Below are 23,328 nucleotides of genomic sequence, written 5' to 3' on the forward strand. Positions count from 1 at the left end.
ATACTAATGAATACAACTTAAAGTCCTAAGTTGTGACAGGAGCAGAAATACTCTTCTTCTTCGTCTTCTTTTTCTTCTTCTTTTGTTTTTTGTCGAATGTCGAGATTTGAGAAGTCCCACTGCCACCTAGCGGCACCGGAGGTGACACTACGCATTTAAAATCAGGTTCATACTCAAAGCAGGAATATCACTCACTTTGCCACAAAAATAGATTTTATTGTTGCCTGTTTATTGAGCAACTTTTATGTTTTCAGGACTATTGTGTGAGCTTTAGAAAAAAAAATATGAACAATACAGTGTAACCTTTAAAAAATGTTTCAAATATGATTGGAAAATAATCTGAACCTAGTAATAACTAGAAAAGCACTCGGATATCTCCACCAAGCAGCTGTATTGTGATTTACACCAAAGATAATGGCCCTACATTTATTTTATCTCTATTTTTAGATTCCTTAACCATGACAACAAACCTTTAGCAACTGGATTCACATTGATATTATTACCCTCGCCAAAGGGGAGGCGAGGGTATTGCAATTGGGTCTGTTTGTCTGTCTGTCTGTCTGTCCGCGCGCATAACTCAAAAACTAGTAACCCAATCGACCTGAAATTTTTACACAAGCAAGGTTCTGTCCGTGGCTCGGTCCTCCCCGAGAATGGCGTTGATCCGGATCTGGATCCAGATTCTAGATTTTTTTAAGGGATTCTTTAACATTGCGAGATAGGGCACTTGGAGGCGAGGGTCTGCAATCTCTGATTGTTCAGCTTGTTATTATATGAGAAGCTATTCACACTTTCAGTCATGGTGGATTCTTCTGGATCTAGATCCGCAGCTTTTGAAGATACAAAAAATCCATTTGCCCACTACTGATTCCACAGTGTCTCGGTAAAGGCAGCAGAAACAGAACCTCCTTTTTTTTAAATTATATTTGAAAAATCGCAATAATAACCGCAGTGCGGTGGTAAGAAATTGATGGTGAGCTAGAGGAACCCCACCCTGCAGGACCGTGTCAACACACACCCATAAATATTCATCCAAAATCAACTGAGATATTGAGGAACACATTTTGAAGCTGCATTGACTCCAATGTCAAATTTCAAAGTAATCCGGAATCCGGGATTTATTCTGGATCATCACCAGAATTTAATCTCTTCCTGGTAACATTCCCAACATTTCCTAAGAATTTCATCAAGAACTGTCTGTAATTTATTGAGTTATGCTGCTAACAGACATAGACAGACAGACAGACCTAACCCTAACATCCTTGGCGGTTAAGCAAGCTGCTCTCAACCGAGTTTTGGGATGTTTTGTAGCAACAGGAGCTTGTGTCTGCACTTCGTTATCAATAAGGATCATTGCTTCAGGGAACACAATAATGAATGAAGTCCTTGAAATCCAAAGCGGGCGTTGTTTAACTGCATTTGGTGAAAGGCAGACATTGATTTTGGATCCTTAGCAGTCTTTAAAACATCAGCATATCAAAGTGCGGTGTTTGTGGGTAACAGTAAACAGTTTAACAAACATCCTGCTTATTAAACCTCTTATTAAAGCTTATTCTGAACTTTGAGCGAACGCCAGACTCACCGGATCAGTTACAAAGTTGCTAGTCAGGATCAGTTCTAGGGTCAGACCTTCAGGGCAGGGCAGAGTCCAGAGGTTTTTTTGGTGTCACCATGTGAAGCAGGCTGAAAAAGGATTTTTGTTTAACAGAACTGCAAAACAGAAATCAGCATATTAGCCATCAATAACTGTTTCGGTTGGAAGCCTCTTTTCTTTTCTTTATGTGCCAAACGTATCCTTTCAGGATTTTTGAGACTTCTACCTGTCAGCTTCCCCCCCCCCCCGGAAAAGCTGACAGGTACAAGCCATGAAAAAAGTCTGCATTTTGCAAAGGTTAGATAAAAAATTAGAGCACTTACATAAAAAAATATTATTATTATTATTTTGACAAATTTGTCAGAAGACTCCATTTAGACCTTATTTTCCACAAATGAGAGTGTTCTGACGATGACTTCACGGTGCGGCCTTTAAAGGGTTAACTCAAACCGGGGTTACAAGCCAAAATGTCAGAAAGGGTCTGAAACAGCCTTTTTTTGCGAGGCCAAATGAGCACATCTTATAGCCTTAGTATCTATGCAATAGACAATGAATGAGGTGATACTGTGCACGTGCGTCTGGCAACAAGTCAGAGATTTTGGCGTCGTGATACGACTGTTACTCTTGATAGTTACTTGGATAGTTTCACCCCCATTAACTTGCACCATCTAAGTGCGGCTGTTGCCTCATCTAAACCTTGCACTTGTCTCTTAGACCCGGTCCCAACTAAACTACTGAAAGAAGTGTCCTGACAGGAACCAGACTGAGAGAACACGCTTCCCCTGTTCTGGCATCTCTGCATTGGCTTAGTGTTAGATCAGGAACTGAATCTAAAAGCCTTGACCAGTGCCCTGCGAGGTGGACAAAGTGGCTGCAGGTCGCCTCATCGACGAGAACATGGACGGATAATTTCACGTGAGAAACGATCTCATGCCAAAATGCATAAATTGGATGGCTAAATGATGCCATGAATATTCCCAGGCTCAGTTCTCTGTCTTTGCTTATGACCAGCTCGTCGTGGAACGGTTTGCAGTGAACAAACCTTCAACGGCTTTTAAAAAATCTAATATGGGGCCGGTCGTTTCGGATATAACATTTTAAAAACAGACTGTATGTAAAAAAAAAAAAAAGGGATAGAAGAGAAAGCGGTCGTCCTTAGCTTTAATGTTATTTGACAGAATATTCATGGTAGGCACGGTTATGGTATAAATATTGTGCGTTTTGTATTTTGTCATGTTGGTTCCACAGATCACATTGTGGCTTTAGCACCATTTGATTTATCGGATTTTCCGTTCACCCTAATAACAAGCAGCACCCACTAAATACAAAAAGGAAAAGGTTTTTGTACAAATATAAGCCACACCTGTCTATAAGCCACAGGTGTTCACGTTGTAACATCAGATATTTACACGGAAATATATTTTTTTCTTTCTTTTTTTTTTACTTTTAATTAAATAAATGCTTTTTTCTGAGCAGTAACCTGTAACACAGCAAATACAGTAGCCTTCCAGAAAAGTCATTGACCGCTATCTTCATCTTCCTCCTGCGCTCTAAAACCAACAAAGTCGTCGTCTTCAGTGTCGGAATTGAACAGCTTCAATATTAACTCTTTGCGTGCCATTCATGCCTAAAGGCGTTTTCTGAAACCCAAACATTCACTGCCAATCCTGACATTGAAATCTGCCTCTATTCAACAGCCAGTAACTCCGGAACACAACATGGTAGGAACACACCTTTTCTTTTCTGATGAAAGAAGAGACTTTAATCTTTTATTTGTCAGGTTCGGCGATTGCAGAGTCATAGTACAGAGTATTCCGTGGGGCTTGGAAAATAGGGAAAAATACTCGAAAACTGGGGCACTCAGTGAAAATGGCTGGCACTCAATGAGTTAATTCATCACAAGAACTCAGTCTCTCTTCTGTCGCCCTTAATGTCCCTTCAGCTCTTCAGACTGTCGTCTCCAACGCCTCGCCATCGACTCGTTGATGACAAGCTGACATCCAGCAGCGGTTTCCTTCTTTGCCTGGTCGATCGATCGATGCATCCTGTGATTTCTTTCTGTTTCCCATGAGAAGAGTGTGTGTGTGAAGCGCAAAATGGCCAAAGAATGTACTGTGTGTTTGATGTAATTTGAGTAGTTTCATTGGTCCACTGTGACCTGTTTGAGCATTTCATTGGTCTGATTGGCGACACTTAAGGCTGTAAAAATCCATAAATAAACCACATCTTTGTAAAAGTGGGTTCAAAGCGTGGGCGTAAAGGAAGCGGCTCATAGTCCAGATATTACGGTGGCCTTTGTAACTGATCCGGCTCGCCTACAAATGTAGCCTCTCCTTTCATTTGTTTGAAGATATGAGGTAAGGGAGTGCTGCTCTGTTAAATAAAATAAATTTAAATAATACAAATAAAATAATGTGATATACTGATCACGCGCCAATGTAGTGTGTACATGAACAAATTATGAACGTCACATCCGAGGCGTCCTCGCTCAGTATTACAGCCTTCTCGACATCAGATCGCTGCAAATCTTATTCTCTTCAGAGTTTTTTGCAACATTAACATTTAATCCCAAATAAATCGTATTTGATTTTAGCAGAAAGTCCATCTGAGGCCATAAAGACTAGTTTGCTTGACGATGATATCAATCTTTTATCAGTATGATCAAGAACATCGTCGTCCTGTTGCCTTTGTCTCCACTTCATTTTTTCTTCTTCTTGCCTTTTCTCCAGTAAGACGCACTGCAGTCTGAAAGAGAGAAGAGGGGAGACACTTGTTCAGGCATTTTAATTCCTCCACAGTCACCGTTGGTTTGATTCCATAAGTAATCAGTGTTCACAGATTACTTCCAGGTCTGAGTTGCGCTTTGTTGCGTGATAGGCCCCGCCCACAGTCGTGTAACAGAGATCCAACGTGTTCTCCTCCCTGGTGGGGCAGTGTCTGTATTTGGGATGTTCCTGGATCAGATTTCCCTTGTTAAAGTCACCAAGCCCAATAACAAGAGTCCAGAAAGGGCCGCTCTACACATAAAATCTGTTCCACGAGCGCCCGCTGAGCCTCGTGCGCCTCAGCAGGATGCGAGCAGCTGCCAGGATGAAAGAAGCGAACTCACGTGGAAAGTAAAATGGGTTACAGTTTATGATGAAGTATTCCAGAGCAGGAGAACAGTGCTGAGCGATCACAGCCACGTTGGTGCTCCAGCCGTTGTTAAAGTCCCATATGATGGAAAAACTCACTTTTCCCATCTTTCTACACTATTATGGTGAGTTTGGGTCATTATCAACCCAAAAACAGCCAAATAAACCATCCAGTCAATCCTGCGTAGTTTGTGCAGTTCAGTAATCAAGTACAGAAACATTTCTGGAAGAAATCTAACTTACTGTGATATCGCAGTACGAAAATGAGAACAAGATGCACATGCAGGCGTTTGAGACAGAAATGAGGGACGCTGTCCTGCAGCATGCGTTTGAGACAGAAATGAGGGACGCTGTCCTGCAGCATGCGTTTGAGACAGAAATGAGGGACGCTGTCCTGCAGCATGCGTTTGAGACAGAAATGAGGGACGCTGTCCTGCAGCATCTGTTTGAGACAGAAATGAGGGACGCTGTCCTGCAGCATCTGTTTGAGACAGAAATGAGGGACGCTGTCCTGCAACATCTGTTTGAGACAGAAATGAGGGACGCTGTCCTGCAGCATCTGATTGAGACAGAAATGAGGGACGCTGTCCTGCAGCATCTGTTTGAGACAGAAATGAGGGACGCTGTCCTGCAGCATCTGTTTGAGACAGAAATGAGGGACGCTGTCCTGCAGCATCTGTTTGAGACAGAAATGAGGGACGCTGTCCTGCAGCATCTGATTGAGACAGAAATGAGGGATGCTGTCCTGCAGCATCTGTTTGAGACAGAAATGAGGGACGCTGTCCTGCAGCATCTGATTGAGACAGAAATGAGGGACGCTGTCCTGCAGCATCTGTTTGAGACAGACAAGAGGGACGCTGTCCTGCAGCATCTGTTTGAGACAGAAATGAGGGACGCTGTCCTGCAGCATCTGTTTGAGACAGAAAGGAGGGACGCTGTCCTGCAGCATTTGTTTGAGACAGAAATGAGGGACGCTGTCCTGCAGCATCTGCTTGAGACAGAAATGAGGGACGCTGTCCTGCAGCATCTGTTTGAGACAGAAATGACGGACGCTGTCCTGCAGCATCTGTTTGCTATTTTGACCAAAGACTGGCAAGACTGCCTGAGATCTGCATGAACTTGTGGAGAAAGGGTAGAATATGGGATCTTTAATGTAGAAACAGACTCCACCGCCTTTGGTTTTGCCAGAGAGTGCCGAGCCCTGATCAGCGCGGAGGAGCCGGAAACGCTCCAGCTGTAACGCGCTGGCCAGGATCTGTCCCCAAAACCAAGTCTCCATAAAGCACAAAACACAAGAGGATGAAAAGGCCTTATTTCTCCTCATCAGCAGCTCGTCCATCTTGTTGCTGAGGGAGCAGACATTGGATAGAAATATTCCGGGTAAGGGCGTGCGAGATCCGCGCCCGCGGAGGCAAGCGACTACTCCTTCGCCCGTCCTTCTCCTCCAGCTTCTCACTCTTTTGGCAAATAAATTGACTAATTCTGCAGCAGAATCTAAAACAAACTGGCAAATGATCCGTGGGAGTGGTTGATCTACAGTTTAGTAGCTCTTCACGGGTGTAAGAGCATGCGGACACACAATTAACGTGAAAAAACAAACAAAACGATAGCACCAGGGCGACCGTAGGAGGCGCCATCTTAGAACACAGTTCAAATGTAGCTTTTTTTGGTCATAATGAAACAATAAGAATAAGAATCAGCATCAGCCGAGAGACATCGTCTCTCCAGCGTGTCTTGGGTCTTCCCCGTGGTCTCCTCCCGGTGGGACGTGTCCTGAACACCTCCCCAGGGAGGCATCCAGGAGGCATCCTAAATGCCGGAGCCTCCTCATTTTGCTCTTCGCTCGACTCCAAGCTCCTCCCGGATGATGGAGCGTCTCACCCGAGCTCTAAGGGAGAGTCCAGCCCCCCCACAGAGGAAGCTCATTTCAGCCGCTTGTACCCGCGATCTTGTTCCTTCGGTCACTACCCAAAGCTCGTGACCAGATGAGGGAAGGAACGGAGATCGACTGGTAAATGGAGAGCTTTGCCTTTCGGCTCAGCTTCCTCTTCACCGTGACGGCTTGCGGCCGCGTTACTGCCGACGCTGCTCCGATGTCTATCTCCTGCTCCATAAAGCGTCTCGTTCAAAATGTTTACCACACACTAAAACATTTTCGCCGTAACATTACCACCAAAAATAATCGTTATGCAGGGTAAATGCCGTAGAGCGTGGACGGGCAGAACGCAGACATGGGGACGAACGCACGCATGTGCACGTTTGCCCCGCTTGACGTCAAGACGGGCGCGATTTCTTCCAGATGTGTTTCAGGAGGTGATTACAGGCCAAACAAATTACGAAGCATTGACTGGATGGTGTTTTGGGGTTGATAAGGACCCAAAAATCACCATAATAGTTTAGAAACATGGGAAAAGTGAGTCTTTCATGATATGGGACCTTTAAGTAACACCCCAGATAACAGATACTATTAGATATAACAGATGAGAAATGTAAACATTTTGCCTAACCCCAACTCTTCACAGCTCTGTTAGACTGTCCATTATTAACTCATTGAGTGCCAGCCATTTTCAGCTCAGCTGTATGCTGAGTGCCCCAGGTTTATCTCATTTTGCCCGATTTACCAAGCCCCACAGAATATTCTTTACTAGGACTATGCAACCTACCAAAAGAAAGATTAAAGTCTCTTCTTTCATTGTGTTCCTAACATTTTTTGTTCCAGAGACATTGGTCATTGAAGAGAGGCAGATTTCAATGTCAGGGATGGCAGTGAATGTTTGGGTTAGAAAAAAAACCTCTTTAGACATGAATGGCACTCAAAACGTTAAGCCTAAACATGCAGCTTGTCTCCATTCTGCCTGTCTGCAGCATCACCTGAGAGCGCATGTGCTCACTTAACCACTGTGTCTGTGTTACATTTGGTGGTTTTCTGCGGTCCAGAATGAGTCGGTGGAGGACAGAGTGCTGTCTGAACAAAGGTCAGAAACACACCAGTGTCAGCAGACGCAACAATCTAAGCAGGGATCTCCAGACTTCCTTCTCCCCAGACACATCCTGCAGCTCTTCCGTGGATCAAAAGACGTTCCCAGGCCGCGGAAAACTCATTTCGACTGCTTGTATCCTGAATCCTGTCCTTTCTGTTGTGACCCAAAGCTCATGACCACAGGTGAGAGGAGGAGCGTAGATTGACTGGTGAATCGAGAGCTTTGCCTTTCGCCTCAGCTCCTTCTTCACCATGACGGACCGATGCAAAGCAAAAATAATGGTCCTTGTTTCCTCATCGCCATTGTCCGGGGATAGTACGAGTAGTACATCTCAGTAGTCATCTCTGCTTTTTGCGGATGGTGCCGTCCTGTTGGCTTCTTCGAGCATGTCCCAGGGCGGTTTGCAGCCAAGTGTGAAGCGAGTGGGATGAGGATCAGCACCTGCAAATCCGAGGTGATGGTTCTCGACTGGAAAAAGATGGTTTGGCCTCTCCGGGTTGGTGCGGAGTCTTTGCCTCAAGTGGAGGAGTTCAAGTATCTTGGGGTCTTGTTCACGAGTGAGGGAAGGATGGAGCGTGAGATTGACAGATAGAATGAGTTTCCTCCACAGGTTCCCTGGGCGCACCCTTAGAGACGGGGTGAGGAGCTCAGTCAGAGTAGAGTTACTGCTCCTCCACATCGAGAGGAGTCGGCTGAGGTGGCTGGGTGGCATCTAATTCAGATGCCTCCTGGACGTCTCTCTGAGGAGGTGTTCCGGGCATGTCCCGCAGGGAGGAGGCCATTGTCATTGGGGAATGTTTAACACTTGTTTTGTCATACTCACAGTTCTGCTGCTGTTCTGTGTCGTCGAAACATTCTCTGAAGAGGCAGTGCATGGTGTGGCAGAAGATGTCCATGAGGTCTATGGGGGAAACAAATCTCCATCTGGACTCCAGCACTCGGTCAGGCTCTTCTGTTAAGTGATCCCATGCTTCCTGGATAGTCTCTGGAAGTTCCTGCAGAAACACCTGCGAATGAAAGACCAATGTTAAACTCGGTTAGTAAAAGTGGAAGGACACATGAGGTGCTGCTCAAATCAAAGAAATAAAACAACAGAAACCACGCTCGAAGGCGGAAAGCTCCACAAAAATCACTTATGCAGAAAAAAAACACACACAGAAATACATGGGGGACTCAGCAGCCCTAAAACTAGTGTAACTAATCAATAACCCGAGTGGATGGCATCAAAGTAGTTGTGTAAAGTGCATATCCAAAGTGAATCACAAAAAAGGAATGCCCGTTGCTCCTTCCAACATATTTCATTAATTTTATAGTAAAATGCCATACACACACAAAGAGAGAGAGAGAGAGAGAGAGAGAGGGAGAGAAATATTTTCAATAAACATGTGAAACACGGGTATTTAATGTGAACACACATCAAATGTTAAAAATGAAACATTGCTTCCCATTGTAAGTCACCTTAAATGTCAATGCCGTAGAATTTATGAGAGAATAGATATTTATCTGTGTTCACCAGGAAGAACAAATTGGTTATTGATCAAAATTCAGTCATCTGATTGCTCTGTGACTTGCTAGCTGCTGACACAACGCCAGAGGGCATTAGTTACTATAGAGACACCTTTGTCCCTTTAAAATAGCTTGACTGTCATTTGGAAACTAGGCTATAACGTGACATTTTGCTAATGTCACAGGGCTAATGGGCCTGATCGCAGAGGTCAGAGAGGATGTAGATTCAAACTCTAGAAGCTAGCGCAGAGGTTGGCAACCTAAGACACGTATGTCGCGCCTGGCACGCGAGGGTATTTATGTTGACACGTTGAAACGGAGCACGCTACGCATGCGTGGGAGTGATCGTCCTTGAGTCAGCGCATCACCTGAGGCTCTGTGTTTCAGTTGACTATCTAGCAGCATGATTTTGTTAATAAAGTTCATTTACAAGTATATCTAGCAGCATTGTTATCGTGGCAAGTAAACCTAGTTTCAGTTGTTCTTTTCAACACAGCTGAACAAAGGATAATGGATGTATTTCAAGAGCAGACCGGGCGATATGCAACTCCAGTCTGCAGCCCTCTCATCTGAAATACGACTTTTGGAACCATTTCGATTTTGAACCTTATAAATCGAAATCGAATCGATTCTAGCAATTGGCCATGATGTCCAGCCCTAATTCTGAGTAACAACCTGGTTGGGAACCGACTACAGGCTGGCATTGTGTGCGATGGACGGCTTCTTGGTGAGTAAATTAATTCATTTGGGTTAGTCCTATGATGTGCGCCCCCAAATACCATCCAGTCTTCAAAGCATCAGTACCAGTCAGTGGTCAAATTTAGTGACTTCCTGTTTTTCGCTGGTTAAAATAGACATTCAGGTCTTTCCAACAAGCCCCTGATTGTCTCTGTGTGCAAATAGCTCATGTTAATAGCTCATGTTAATAACACCGTGCGTAAAGTGTGAAATGTCTTAGTCAGCCTCGCACACGCTCCCCCACTTACTCCTCTTGTGCGTACTGCTAGTACCGGAGGTCAGCGTGCCAAACAGTATATTTTTGCGCGCCTCCACTTCAGTTGAAAGCATCTACAACTTTCTTTCAGTAAAGTTTCTCTTTTTTTTGGGCTTACTCAACCTTTTGTTTAAATTTTTTGATTGTGCAGCCATGGGAATCTCAGGTGCATGGGTCATTTAAATATGATTTGCATATGTAAATCGTGGTGTTGGCAGGGGCGGAGTTGGCTACGCCACATTGATTGGGATGTATGAAGGAAATGTGCTTGGATTCCTGCGTACATCTGGATTTATTTGTGCGTACGACGTTTTCTGGATTTGAGCGTACGCCATGTTTCAGTAGGAAAACTACCCAAGTCTTGATACATGAGGCCCCTGCTGAGGACAGCATTCTGGTGATTGTGTGACTTAGAAACGTGAAGCTGGCGATTCCAGCGGCCATAGTGCGGTGTATCCCTGGGGCCAGAGCAGGCGATAGAGTCAAATTTGAAGCTGCTGGCAAATGCTAAACGTAAATACCGTAAGATTGTAATTTACGTCGGCACTAATGACATCCGGCTACGCCAGTGGGAGGTCAATAAAATTAACATTGAGTGTATAGTTTTGCCAAAACTATGTCGGACTCCGTAGTTTTCTCTGGCCCCCTGCCCAATCTGACCGGTGACGATTTGTTTAGCCGCATGCCGTCATTCAACCGCTGGCTGTCGAGTAGGTGTCCATAATATGACGTGGGCTTCATAGATAACTGGCAGAGGACATGCTAACTGGTGGGCTGGGTCTCAGGAGGATATTCTGGGGAAAACCTGGTCTTATTAGGAGAGACAAACAAAACAAAAAAATAACACAATATATGTAAAACAGTAAACACAAAATAGACATGCGAGAAAATAAAATTGTAAAAATGTATGAATAATAAAAATTTTAATTAAATCAAATGTGGAATGGGGAAAGGGGTAGTATAGCGCTCAAGTGGGACATCTTGCTTCTCAAACTATCCATTGTGTTAATTTTGACAACATGTTTTAATTTAACTTTAGTCTTTTGTTGAGAATATAACTTCATTTTAATTTCATTTTAGTCAAAATATAGTTCAGGTCAGACAAAAATTCTTTATAAATTAATGAACAAAACACAAAGTTTCTCTTTGATTAAAATCGTTAGATAGATAGTTCGTTAGTTAGATACTGTACACAACCAGTCAAGAAGTGGCATTTACTCACACAATAAGTGTTGCCTGCCGCCGAACATGATTGAGCTGTGGTACAGATGCATGAACTTGAACTTACCTCAGTGGGATGCGACTGGACAAAGACTCCCTCTGCATCCTTGAATCTTCTTTCCAATTCAGCTGCATATGGGCGTGACGGATGCTTCAGAGGCATGACCCGGATAATCTGCAATACATTTTAAAATATTCTTTCAATTCATCTTTTGGTCAGGACAACTTAGAGTTGCCTTGAAACAAATGTGATTTTTAAAATGCTTTTCTTTCTAACTACTAAACATAACTTACAGCGAAGTGTTCACGGCCCGTAAATATGAGAAGGACTTTCACTGCACATGCACGAATGCAACACACCTGTGAATCGGTTCACTTTTTTTAACACTTTTTTATTCCAAATAAAAGCTAAACCACTACCCAAACCAAGCATTTGCTTCAGGGAGGCCACATTCTTACAGTGCAGGTCAACAAAAACATTTTTTTTTCATATGTATTTGAATATCAGCCAGCCGAGAATGGCTCAGGGTAGACAACAGGGTTAAACAACTCAAAATGGGATTGGCATTTAAAATAGTAAATGCGGCCTGTGTGCAACTTGACAGCGCTCGCTACACGGAGCAGATTGACAATTGTCTGTCAGAGTTTGACAATCGCTTTCAATACTTTTCTTTGATCGAGCCAGTCGCTACATTCATGCGCTATCCTTTTCGGGAAGATGCTGATGTTGATTCACTCGCATCAAAAATTGCAACACTGTTTCACCTGAACTCTTCTGGAGTGGAAAATTAGATTTTGACTCTTCAAGCCGACATCGAACTGAAGTCAAGACCTCACGGAGGAAAAGTACCCCAACATGAGGAAATGTGCTGCCTCCTTGACTGCATTATTCGGCTCCACTTATTTATGCGTCAGCCTTTTCACACATGAAAATCATTAAGTCCAAGTACCGTTCTACCATGACTGATGAACATTTGGAAATGTGCTTGAGACTGGCTGTCAGCAGTTACTGTCCGGACTATGCATCCCTGGCTGATTCAAGTCAATGCAAGTCATCAAAGTAAAATGTTCATAGTTAATTAAATTGTGTTATGCAATATTGGCTCATGCGGTTACGCAGGGTACATCAACATACATTGTAAATAAAGAATCCTCAATATATTTGAAAATAATTCTATTTTTTGTATTTTTTAGTGGGTAGACCTTTGTGACTTGGTCATTTTATAAGTAGCTTGCATACTGAAAAAGTGTGAGCACCCCTGCTCTAACAATAATCCCCTAAGGATCATTACAATACCCTTCTATAAGACAAACATGGGTAAATCATCTTTTTACAATACTGCCCCCCAGGGTGGAACTGCTTGACTCCTGCCCTCAAAACATGCACCTCGATGGCCTCCTTCAAACAGCCCTAATTTTGTCCACCTATGTTATACATACTAAGTGTCTTTTTAATTTGTTATTTTGCATCAATGGAGTAATTCATTTGTATTTTTATTGGTATTGTTACATGTCGATGATTTATGCACTAAGAGGACTTTCAATGGAAACAAGACCGCAAGGGCTTTTTTGAAATGCTCCTCTTAGACAGGGTGTTTGACTGTACTAGTACTGTCATACATGCTACTGTTTGACTGTACTTGTACTGCTCTAACATTCTATTTAATAAATATAGTCAGTGAGGTAGAATTTTGAGATTCCTTGTACACCAGAAATTGCTCCCGTTCGCACATACACACTCCAATCACTTTAAAAGTGAAACTTTGACAATCTGCCTCACAGCGCTCCCTACAGAACAAGAACAAAAATTGAATGGGAGTTACAAAAATAGTTTGCCAGAAATTAATGAAATTTTGCAGAAAATTCCTTCATGATGTCCCGATCAAAAAAGCCAATCGTAATCATGTCCTTAAATTGACGGCGTTGCCACATGTTAATCGAATGCGGCCGACAAAAAAAATCAACAATGTTACGAAAAGGACATTTTAGCATGGAAACGTCCCAAATTTGCCACATACATTCTCACACACATGCCAGTCGAACAAGTCAACAACATCCACACTGTATTTTTTACGCTGTTGCCATGGCAATGGCCAAAATGTCCCATATTATCCCAATACAGATTTGACTAAACTGTGAGCTAGTCATGCAGCTCAAATATAAACACTTATGAAGCACTCGGGCCAAAAGCGCGTGTCAGCTCATCGGCCCGGGAGGCTTTAATTCTTATTCTGAATTTATATTTGCTTCAGCTGTAGACAATGAATTTCAGTGACCAGAAAGCTACAAACCCAGTGGAATATGACTCCCAGCTAAAGACCCATAAGCCCGTAAAGATTCTGAGATACCACCGCAGAGCCACAGTTACTGAGGTTTTGAGATCCCACAGAAATAGTTGAGCCATCACAAATTGCTGATCTGATGAAACCAGTAACGTTTTTTTTCCAGTTTTTCTCAGTCGCTTTGGTGCTTTTCTCAGATCAGAATGAAAATTCTCAGAACTATTAATTTAATTTCAATCCCATTTTATTTCTATAGCGCCAGATTGCAACAGAAAGTTATCTCAAGTCACTTTACAGGATTAGCAGAGAAAAGGCCTGCAGGGAAAGCCAGAACCCAACTTCTGATTGTGCACTTTCAGCATTGTGTGCTGAAAGTGCACACAATGTCTTCCAGAAGTTGTAATCCAGTTACTCAAGGTAATTTACAGACATCGTTGTGAGTAGGCGTTTCATATTGGAATTATTTTCTCCTTTTCTCATCACATCAGGGTTATTTAATGTTATCTGTGAGTCAGTTACCATTTTTATACAGATACATTTATTTCAGTAACAACTACAGGCAATATTTGAGAGTTCAAACCCGTTCAGACACGAAGGAATGGTTTTATTTAACCTCTGTTTAACCAGGAAATTAACCTGTTGAGGTTAAGAACCTCTTTTTAAAGGGGGTCCTGGCATGAAGGATAATTTGCACTTAGCTATAAAATCTAACATTGCATTGCATATATTCTTACCTTTTTTAAAACACCTTGGTTGACCAGGAACCACAACCTCTGAAGAAAAAAGCCCTCCACCTGTAACCTCTGATGAGTTGGGGAAAAAAACATAGTTGGTTTTTCAAATAATGTGAATCTACGACATACAGAATAATAATACAGATCACAGTTAGTGTATTTCAGTGTGTTAATAGCTTTAACACACAGTTCTCTGTCATATCAAAAATATTTATCTGTCCAATTAAATATTTCATCTGTATGGGGAATCACCACCGGCCAACAGATGGTATGGATAAAACACGCCGCTGTCACCGTGTCATTTGGGGAAAAAGACCACAACAGTGTATTGCAGGTCACTTCTTGAGTTTTGCAGTTCTAAGGATGTTCAGAGCTGGAGTCCAAAGTAAAGCCAAAAAAGCAGGATAAATAATAAATTTTAAAAAATGACCCGCTTGTGATTTGGCATCGTCTCTGGATAGGACACCAGCGGGAGGCAATGCAGCTGATTGCTTGACAATGGCCCCAGTCACCTTCAAACACTGGCTGCGTTTACATGGACAAAATCAGACTTTAAAATTATGATCGGATGCACTGTGTTCACGGACCCTAAAATATTGATCCGAATAGGACTTGCGTGTTCATGCACTACTCTTTCAATCAGAATAAATTATTTTGACATGAGCAATTTTACTAAATACACCGGAATAGGAGTAGAAGAAGCCGTAGCGACTTCCGTTGTAAACAAAACATCGCTCCGCCCTATTTTGTTTGAAACATTAGCTTCATTTCACTCATTTTTCCGGTTTGTTGCGCTGTTACTTTCCTCCTTTAATATCTGTATAGAGCTTTTCTACTCTGATTAATCAAAGCACTTTACAATAGTCACATTAACCCTTTCACACAAATGTTTATACAGTGGTGGCGACAGGGGCCACCTGCTCGTCAGGAGCAGTAACCATTCACACCACTCACACACCAGTGTGGGTGGTTGCTCCCAGTAGAGCCACTGGGAGCAGAATAAGGTTTGGTATCTGGTACCCACCGACCCACACTCCAAATGCAACACTCTCTTGCAAGTCCATAATGATCTTATATTCCAGTACTCACGAGACTCAGTGAACACAGAACAGATGTGAGACAGACTGAGTTCAGGTAGGGCAAAAACAAACATGTGGTCAGGTACAGAAAGCAGAAGCAAAATCCAGTGGAAAAGCTACATCTCCACCACGTAATATCAGCCCGAATCGACTCGACTCTGCATGGTTTTCTGTTGATCAAAATTTGCATTTTTCCTAAAATCCGGCAAATTTACGTCTATTAGATGCGTCTGTATAGATGTTCATTAATTTGCACTGTCCCTATCAAATAAATGAATAAATAAATAAAATATATGTTAGCCTTAGTAAAATTAATTATTCCCCTATAGTGATAAAGTGTATCCTGTCACATCCTTCCTATCCTATCCTACAAGCTTAATTTTGCACACACCTTCCTTCATGCATGTTCATCACCAGCCTTACTGTTGGTGTGCCCCAGAAAGAGGTATGTGTTATAGGTAAAAGGTTTCTTTTATCGTTCTTGAAAATATAGTAGAGCGTGTTCCCTTCATCCCCAAAGAAGGTGGGATTCCTCATGTACCATCTCTGGGGCAACTGGTCATACCATATCTATCTTCAAGAGTAGACTAAATAATTTTATTTAGTTAATTAATATGCTGTCATAGGCCAGCACTGGTGGCTTAACCTCCTATGACACACTGAGCTCCTCCCTCTCTATCTGGTTATTCATGTTATAAATATATATCTCTGTCTCTCTGTCTCTGTGTTTGCGTGATGTGGTTTGGCTTGTGGAGCGTGTGAGGGTTAGAGTCAACAAGGCTGGAGATATGCGTTATGTGTTTTGGCCTCTTGTGGCCAGTTGCAGCGATGGTTCGATGGAGACTTCTTTACATGTGGCCAAGGGAATGTCTCATCTATCCAGTGATGGCAGAAGAGAAGGGAACTGGAGCATCACAAAGGTGCATTAATGAGTATCAAGCAATGGTGCACGATCCATGGATTCAAGACCTCAATAGCACGGTTAACAGGTCTATCAGAATTGTATCTGCACAGATCTTCTCTTACAGTGGTCCCCCATACAGAATATGAAGTTAGGAGGACAGATAGTCTCATCATTCAGTGATTAGTGCTTATAACAGAATTTATAGCTCATTACCATATAGCACTTATAAGTATGAAAGTATGTGTGTAGGGAGGGGGGGGCAAAGAAGAGCAGGAACTATGAATGTGCAGGTTTATTTGTCTCCATAGTTAGATGATTGACGAGTGAAATAAAACAACAAAAACATCATCACCATCATCCTTCACAATGAAAACAAACGCAAGAGAAAGTAGAATGACTTTTACCATTTTGCTTATGTTTGACAGTTTAAAGACTTCATAAGAATGAACTCTTATGGTGTAGTTGATGGGAAAGTTGTGCTTCTGTAATGAAAAAAACAATTATTAGAGACAGTTATTACATCTATTCCACAAATCAGAATGCCATCACATTTATTTTAGTAAAATTTGTTGAGACATTTTCATCAAGTCAACTCAATTCAATTTTATTTCTATAGCACCAGATCACAACAGAAAGTTATCTCAAGGCACTTTACTGGATTAGCAGGGAAAGACAGAATCCAACTTGACCCACAAGAGCAAGTACTTTTGAGAAAGAGGCAATGAAAAACTTCCCTTTAACAGGCAGAAACCTTGGGCAGAACCTAACACTCATGGTTGGCGACCATCTGTCCGGACCGGCTGGGTTGAGAGAGCGAGAGAGAGAGAAACAGGAGCAGACAAACTATAGAAAAATCTCTTTTCACACAAAGAGCAAATGTTTACACACAAGGTCACCAAAATGTTAGGCTGCAGGATGTTACACTGCTGAAATCGAAGATGAAATATCAGAGATCAACGCAATGTTCGGTTTTGGGGGTTTTCTCTTCTTTTTTTTTACTGACTAAAATGTTCTTCTTATTGTAATAATAATTTCTACTTTGTCAGAATTTCGGATTTCAGGCATTGAATCTTTTTCATTGACACATATTAAGAACTGAAAATGTGTGCATCATTTGAGAGGAAAAAAAAACGTTAATAAATATAGCGTCAGTCTTTTGCTTCTGGATTTTGCTGCCTGATCGTACTGATTACCTAGTCTGTGAACGCTGCCTGATTTCTGGAACTGTCTTATTGCCTGCCCGTATCCTGATTTGTCTGCTGGTTATTTGTACTGCCCTTTGGTATTTGAAAATTAAAGCTCTGTTTTTTTTTTATTCCCCTCTTCTGTCTATGGAACTAGATGCTGGTTCATTCATTTAGGCCAGAAACTGTCTGAGTGACCTCTTTGTCGCAGGATGGACGGGAGGGGGCGTGATACGGAAAGGTCAATTGCTCATCCATTTCTATTGTTCATTTCTTACACTTTAAATAAAGCACACTCATTCATGAACACATTTCCTTTTAATACCATTTCATTAGTTTGTTCAGTCTTTCGTACTGCTGGCTAGATCGAACTAGCGCGAGCTAGCCAGCTAAGCAAGATGCACCCGATGGCAGACAATGCTAATATGGTCAAACTGAATTTGCCTTCCATACAAGGAGGAACTCAAAATTAAGCAGCATCAAAATTAAACACTCTGAAGTTTAAATACCTGTCATATCACTAAATCATGTTTCGAATAACAGTAAGTAGTAAAAAGACTGACTTTATCGCTTTACACTCCAGATGTGTAAATCATTCGTAAGTTCATGTCTGCTATAACAGCAGCTGACCACTAGATGTCACCAGTAGGGTCTTCATTTGAAATCTTTTTACGGTAGAATCAGGAAGAAGCGCCTTCAAAGCGTCACAAGGCTTCATCCGCCCATCTCTAGTTTAAACTACTGTGGAAGGAAACCGATAATAAACAACTGAGGAAAGGACCGGCCGGAGTCCGAGGACTATAGAAACAAAAACATAATATACAAAACTACAAGGCTAACTGAAGCATGAGCAAACTATGCCTCAGTAATCCGCCGAACTTGTCCAAATTGTATCAATAGATTACATCTTATTATAATTAAACCTCATTCACTTGACCTCTTCCGTGTAATGCTACCTGTAAAAGGCCAAATCCTTTCATGTAATGGGTTTTATGTGTCATTTACATTAGTTCACACAAACACCCCATCCATCCGTTCCTGGCCCCTCTGTCAAATTTTAGAACCAATTGTGGCGGGCGAGTAAAAATGATTACCCACCCCTGGGCTAACTGATTGGTAAGCACCAAAACAAAAACAAAAACTACCAGAATGATGAGCCATGACAAGAAAGCCTGCAGCTTGCAAGATAGTGGAACTGAAACTGAGAAGAGCAAAGAACTAGAGAACAGGATTGTAAGCACAGGGAACAGACGAATCAGCATGCCACGCTCCGGAACAATAATCCGACAAAGAATGGTGGGGAGGGCAGGAGCTAAGAAGCCACTGGTGATGACTGAATGAGCGTCAGGTGAGTGGAGGCCGGTTCCACCCATCCACCAGCTGCAGCATCAGGCCCTCATCAGGGCAAAGCAGAAACACGTGCGAGTCAGGAGAACAGGAGAACAGAACGTCAACGTCCAACCCTCGGACTTGGTGCAACAACGTAGGTCTTTCCAGCTTTCCTGGTTTGACAAAGTTGTCTGGCTGACTGAGGTGCTGTGACAGAAAGCGTACTGTTGGCCGTGCCTCTGGATAAAACCATCTCAGTGATGTCTTGTCTGGTCAAAGCTGGGTTTGGGGATCTGTCTAACTTTGACCTGGCATATAAAATGTGTGAACAGACAATGGACGTGTGAATGCATGTGCAAGGTTATGTGCTTGTTCAGGTTTGAACATGCAATCAATATTTGTATTTTATTTTTTCAATTTCTTTTTTTGGGGGGGGGGGGCATGCGATCAATAAAGGCGCTCAAATCTACACAATGAAAATGTAAAAACAAAAAAAAATGTGACTTTATAGCGGTGCTCCCAAACCTTTTTCCTGCCGCGGATCGGTGTCATGCAGGGCAAATGTTTCACAGATAGGGGGGTAATTAAATTAAAAAGAGGAACATAAAACATAATCTTACCACTAAACTTTATATTATGCAGTTGCAATAACTATTAAACAATTATTACATCAATATCTACTCACCATAAGTTGTGGTCTAAATAATTGCTTCTGTCCTTCATGGTCACGTTTATTTCTTTTTTTAAAAATTCCAAGTTCTTGTCTTTTAATCCGGTGTTCTTGATCTCTGTCTTGAAGCAGTTTTGAAGGCTTCATTGCCTTGTTTTCTAGCTTGTCTCCACATATTATGCAGAGACGAATTGGTGCATGAGTCACCTGTTGATGAACCCGCATTTTAAGTATGACTCCTGGTATTGTCTCTTTTCTTAGAGGTCGTTGGCTCCTCTTCTTCCTCCTCACTTGGGCTTTTCCCCTTTGTAAAGAAGTTCCCAAAGACGTTTGTTTTTTACTCATTTTTGCTTGTTGACCAAGAAGATTCACAGGCGATTGTGACATTGGAGAAAATAAAACACCTGTCAGACTCTAATAATCAATACAATTGAAATTGCATAAATTAGTTATTCTTTCTGTGCAGCCTGGTAACAACGGACCGGTACCGGGCTGCGACCCGGTGGTTGGGGACCCCTGATTTAGGGCACAGGATAAGAGTAGTGAATCATCCAACAAGGGAAATTTCAGGGAAATTGCAGAAACATTATCTAAAAATGACTCTGTTTTGGCCACAAAATTCGAGTCTGCAGACTTTTGATAATATTGCAGATGAGAAAACGGTAGATGACACATTGGAAGTGTGCCAACGATTTTGTAATGAAACCAGTGGATTTTAGGTTTTGGTCTTTGATATGGTCCTGAAGAGGCTCATGGACTTTCTGTACTGCAAGATACAAGGAGAAGGGGGCTTTCCAAGCTGTTTATGCCAGAGCAGCAAGAATCACTCTCTTCTCTTCAGGATCCCTGGAAGCGCTGTAGAAATCTGCTCATGGCCATCGTTGATTATCTCATGGAGCAGCATTCGCCTGCAGTTTTCAATTTGGATAGCTTAGAATGATTAAATTCAAGGAAGTCTGATAACATGAAAGAAGTGGTGCCAGAGGAGGCATTCCAGTGTCCTGGAGATTTATGACCTTTGATTTCAAGGAAACTGAGGTCTGAACTTCAAGCTCTGTATTAAAATGGGGACTTGCAGGATAATAGGGGAAAGCCATGTGACTTTTTCTGAAAGACATGGAGCTGGACAGTGCAATGTCGCAGCTGTACGGTTATCATTAGCAGCAACAATTAGAACCACATATGTGGCTGCAGAAAGGACCTTCTCCGGAGCTAACATAAAGGCTAAGTTACCACACATCATACAACAATGCCATTGCTGATTGCCCTGGCACTGATGGAAAACGTTTGCACACTGGCAAACAAACTGTCATCTCTGATGAAGACCCAACGTGGAGCTACAGAGGATCCGCTGTCCCCCTTTATTATATAGAAAACACAATCAATGCCGTCATGTCAATGAGGCATGTGATTAGTGTGCTTAGCTGTTATACAACTTCAGGATCATTGCTTGTCTTAACCATGACGACTTCTTTTGTATTGCCCTAATATTTGTCCTCATTCCCACCTCTCAGAGGGATCGATCTTTATTAGATTATAGATTAAGCTACATCTTGAGAAGCACTGCCTTAATCAGAGGCATTTGATACATTCATTTGGCTCCTCTGCTAAAAACAGAGCTGTTTCTAATTCACCATAGTCAGACAGATGTGGCAGTCTAATTCCCCCTCTACACAGATGTAAGGCAGAGTGCCATATGGAGAGCCAATTCTTTTTTTTTTTTACCACAAACCAGAATTAGAATAGTTATTAATCACTGCAATAAACTGGCGGCTTGTCCAGGGTGTACCCCGCCTCTCGCCCATTGACTGTTGAGATAGGCTCCAGCTTGGCCCGCAACCCGGTTCCGGACAAAGCGGTTGGAAAATGAATGAATGAGTTATTAATCAGTAAACCAAACAAAAGGCTACGATATCAAATGCAACAAATACGTGAAGGTTAAACTGAGGTCAAAAGTCACACGCCTGTGTTCCTTGACTGATGAATCCTGGTTTGCGAAGCCCGTGGAATGATGAAAGATGCTGTTGCCATTCGTCAAATACAGGCAATGCAAGACGTCAAGCACAACCAGCCCGTCTGTGTCCTGGAGTCCGTGATGACGTCATCTTATAGGCTGGCTTGGAGAGCAGATCCAAAAACATCGCGCTCAACGGGTCCAAAATGTAAAAGGGGAGTGAAGTTCTTCAGCTGATCCTGAGATATGTCCTGAAAGCTCTCCGCCCTTCCAGTTGATCCCGGAATCATAGGACCCTGATTTTCCAAGGATGACTGGCATAAAATAAAAAGGACTTTCTGGAACAAGCCATCACACAGAGGTTAGACCCAGTAATATTTCTTCAAAAGGTTTTAGGGGAGAATTAAAAATCCTAAAGTTACTGAAGACCTCTCAGACACACAGCAAAAACCTTCTTTTTTTTAGGATTGTATGCCAAGTACCAACTTGGTATACCAACTTTGCAGCCAACGCCCACCAGAATGGACACAGGAGGCCAAAGGCTTGGAAGCTACAAACTGGGATGTGATCTGGTTAACCGTCGGGGACGACGTCAACGCCCTGTATTTCATACAGTCGGAACGGGACGAGTCAATGATGATATTCTTCCCTGGCAGTGATCTCAGTTGAGACAGAGATACTTTGAAAACTAAAGATAAAGATAAGGAAAACTTCAATAAACAAGTTATCAATGCTTTTATTCTGAAACAGCATCACATTGTTTTGTGATGTGTTCTGTACTTTTTTGTTTGTTTGTTTTTTGTAACTTAGTCATTACTGTTACATGTTGCACAACTTCACCGAGAAAAATTCCTCATCTGTGACCCCTCATTGACAATAAGCACCTTCTGATTCTGATTCTGACATGGATTTCATTTTTAAAGGAGATATATTATGAAAAACTCACTTGTCCCATGTTTCTACACTATTATGGTGGTTTTGGGTACTTAACCCAAAAAACCCAAAATGAAACATCAAGTTAATCCTGCGTAGGTCTGTAATCACCTACTGAAACGCATCTGGCAGAAATCCCTCCCCCTGTGATGTCACAGAGGGAGAACATGCACAAGATGTGCAAGCATGTGCAAGCATATTCAATGATCCTAATGAACTTAGTTTCGTTTTCAGAGCCTTTTCTGACAGAGCTGTTTGAGACAGAAATGAGGGACGCTGTCCTGCAGCATCTGTGTGAGACAGAAATGAGGGACGCTGTCCTGCAGCATCTGTTTGAGACAGAAATGAGGGACTCTGTCCTGCAGCATCTGTGTGAGACAGAAATGAGGGACGCTGTCCTGCAGCATCTGTTTGAGACAGAAATGAGGGACGCTGTCCTGCAGCATCTGTTTGAGACAGAAATGAGGGACGCTGTCCTGCAGCATCTGTTTGAGACAGAAATGAGGGACGCTGTCCTGCAGCATCTGTTTGAGACAGACAAGAGGGACGCTATCCTGCAGCATCTGCTTGAGACAGACAAGAGGGACGCTGTCCTGCAGCATCTGCTTGAGACAGAAATGAGGGACGCTGTCCTGCAGCATCTGTTTGAGACAGAAATGAGGGACACTTTCCTGCAGCATGTGTTTGAGACAGAAATGAGGGATGCTGTCCTGCAGCATCTGTTTGAGACAGAAATGAGGGACACTGTCCTGCAGCATCTGCTTGAGACAGAAATGAGGGACGCTGTCCTGCAGCATCTGTTTGCTATTTTGACCAAAGACTGTCACAG

At 42.5% G+C, this 23,328-nt stretch overlaps 1 protein-coding gene across 1 annotated transcript in view; it reads right to left on the reverse strand.

Moving 5' to 3' along the window:
- Positions 1 to 4,292: 4,292 nt before the first annotated feature.
- The window catches only part of il34 (interleukin 34), a 32,665-nt gene continuing 13,629 nt past the window's right edge, over positions 4,293 to 23,328 (reverse strand). The window contains exons 3-7 of the mRNA XM_068738978.1: positions 16,834 to 16,911; positions 14,447 to 14,515; positions 11,498 to 11,605; positions 8,533 to 8,716; positions 4,293 to 4,339 (exon numbers count right to left, since the gene is read on the reverse strand). Of these exons, the coding sequence (XP_068595079.1) occupies positions 4,293 to 4,339; positions 8,533 to 8,716; positions 11,498 to 11,605; positions 14,447 to 14,515; positions 16,834 to 16,911 (486 nt within the window). The remainder of the gene's footprint in view (positions 4,340 to 8,532; positions 8,717 to 11,497; positions 11,606 to 14,446; positions 14,516 to 16,833; positions 16,912 to 23,328) is intronic.

Source organism: Brachionichthys hirsutus, chromosome 5, assembly GCF_040956055.1.
Source record: "Brachionichthys hirsutus isolate HB-005 chromosome 5, CSIRO-AGI_Bhir_v1, whole genome shotgun sequence".
Lineage (NCBI taxonomy): Eukaryota > Metazoa > Chordata > Actinopteri > Lophiiformes > Brachionichthyidae > Brachionichthys > Brachionichthys hirsutus.